The sequence below is a fragment of the Aplysia californica genome, unplaced genomic scaffold (assembly GCF_000002075.1).
Source record: "Aplysia californica isolate F4 #8 unplaced genomic scaffold, AplCal3.0 scaffold00855, whole genome shotgun sequence".
Lineage (NCBI taxonomy): Eukaryota > Metazoa > Mollusca > Gastropoda > Aplysiida > Aplysiidae > Aplysia > Aplysia californica.
This window is the reverse complement of record NW_004798125.1, coordinates 180,883-182,728: the sequence shown is the minus strand read 5'-3', so window position 1 is coordinate 182,728 and position 1,846 is coordinate 180,883. Positions and strand designations below refer to the sequence as shown.

Below are 1,846 nucleotides of genomic sequence, written 5' to 3'. Positions count from 1 at the left end.
ACTACACTCGGAAATAATATTCTCGCATTCCCGGAAAGCATAATATTATGCCTTAACCCTATCCGTTCGCCATGTTTTATTATCGTATCCATACGACGTGGGAAACTGTGCCACCACTTAACCCTATATCCGTACGTCACGTTTTACTATCGTATCCATACGACGTGGGGAACTCTGTGCCACTACTTTCCAAACAAGAATACTCGTTAATCCGTTCCGTACGCTTTTTTATTTTAGTAGGGGTTTTACGGTGCTCGCAACTGTAAAAGGTCATATGAGCCTCAATCCGTACGCTTTGCATAGCAGTCTGTCAAAATGATTTTTTTAGAAATACTGAAAGTTTCAAAGATATCTTCGCACTAGAAGTATTCTAAAATGTGAAGAGTACAACCCCGAGGGTACAAAATGACCCCAGGGCGTACGGATAGGGTTAAGCGAGGTACTGATGAAAAACAGAAACACTAATACTTAATTTGACATGATCTAATCGCTGTCTACAGGCGGGTACTCATTCCCACCTAGCCGAAGTGAGGAAAAATTCGTGTAATTAAGTGCCTTTCCCAAGAACACAACGTCAGGTTTCGAACCCTCGACCTCATGGTTGCGAGTCCGAGAGCCTAACCACCAGGCCACCGTTGGTTCGGCGGTACGAAAATATTGTCCTCTCAAGGGTGGCGAAAGTGGACGCTGGTGATATAGTATGTGAGGCAGCGTGGTAGAATCAGGCTCTCGTCAATTTTTGGACGTATAGAGTTATAGGAATTATCTTAAAGCCTGTTCACTTGTCTTAATGTGGATGAAAAAAAATCCATTTATCTTGAATACAAGTCGAGATATTTTCGAAAGAAGGAGGTGGGGGTCACTTGTTTTCAGAGATCAAATTAGTGAGAAAATGGCCGCCAAAGATTAGTTATTTCCTTAGCTTAAGAGTCCGTTTATAACTAAAAATTTACATTTGTTATGCCTTTAATCAATGTTTTTCAGAAAAATCCACACAGAAATAAGTTCTTTAATGGGCATGAAAGGTGTGAGCCAAAAAATATTGTTATAAAGTTGACAAACACTGATCTAAATTGTGTCTATGGGGAGTTAAAAATATTGACAATCATACTGAGTATTTCGTTGTGTCACATTCTCTCAAGATATGCTATTTTTGTGTGTGACATAAGCGAGGCATCGTGGTGAAATCAGGCGCTTATTGTGAAAATAATGAAAATCAAAGAAATCGGCGTTTTTTGGCAGATGGGCAATTTCTGTCTAATTTTCTTTCTTTTTTTTATCAATACCTTTTATCTCCATTTAAAAACATATTTTTGTGTGGATGTTACAGGAAAGATATTGATTAAAGGCACAACAATGTAAATTTTCAGTTTCCAAGGACTTTCCGACTATGGAAGTTACCAAACGTTGGCGCCACGCACTGTCTCGTTAATTTTACCTCTGAAACCAGGCGACCCTGACCTCCTTCAATCGCAAATATTTCGTCTTCTATTCTGCATAGATGGATGGGGTTTTTTCACCAAGAGGAAGGCACATGAATAAGCTTTACAATGGTATCAATAACTCCTCGTGTCCAAAAATTGACGAGCGGCTGATTCCGCCACGTCGTGACATATATGATCTCCCTGTGTCAGGTTCTCCCAAGACGTGATATCTTTGTGTGGTGACACGTATTGTTTGCTTGTGTCAGGTTCTCCCAAGACTAGATATCTTTGTGTGGTGACACGTATTATTTCTCTGTGCCAGGTTCTCCCAAGACTAGATATCTTTGTGTGGTGACACGTATTATTTCTCTGTGCCAGGTTCTCCCAAGACTAGATATCTTTGTGTGGTGACACGTATTATT

At 40.1% G+C, this 1,846-nt stretch overlaps 1 protein-coding gene across 1 annotated transcript in view; it reads left to right on the top strand.

Annotated features, from left to right (window-relative positions):
• LOC101854607 overlaps positions 1–1,846 on the top strand; it is a gene marked incomplete at its 5' end in the record, with an annotated part of 37,397 nt that overhangs the window by 25,560 nt on the left and 9,991 nt on the right. Inside the window, 1 exon segment of the mRNA XM_005110126.2 lies at positions 1,635–1,658. Coding sequence (XP_005110183.1) covers positions 1,635–1,658 — 24 coding nt within the window.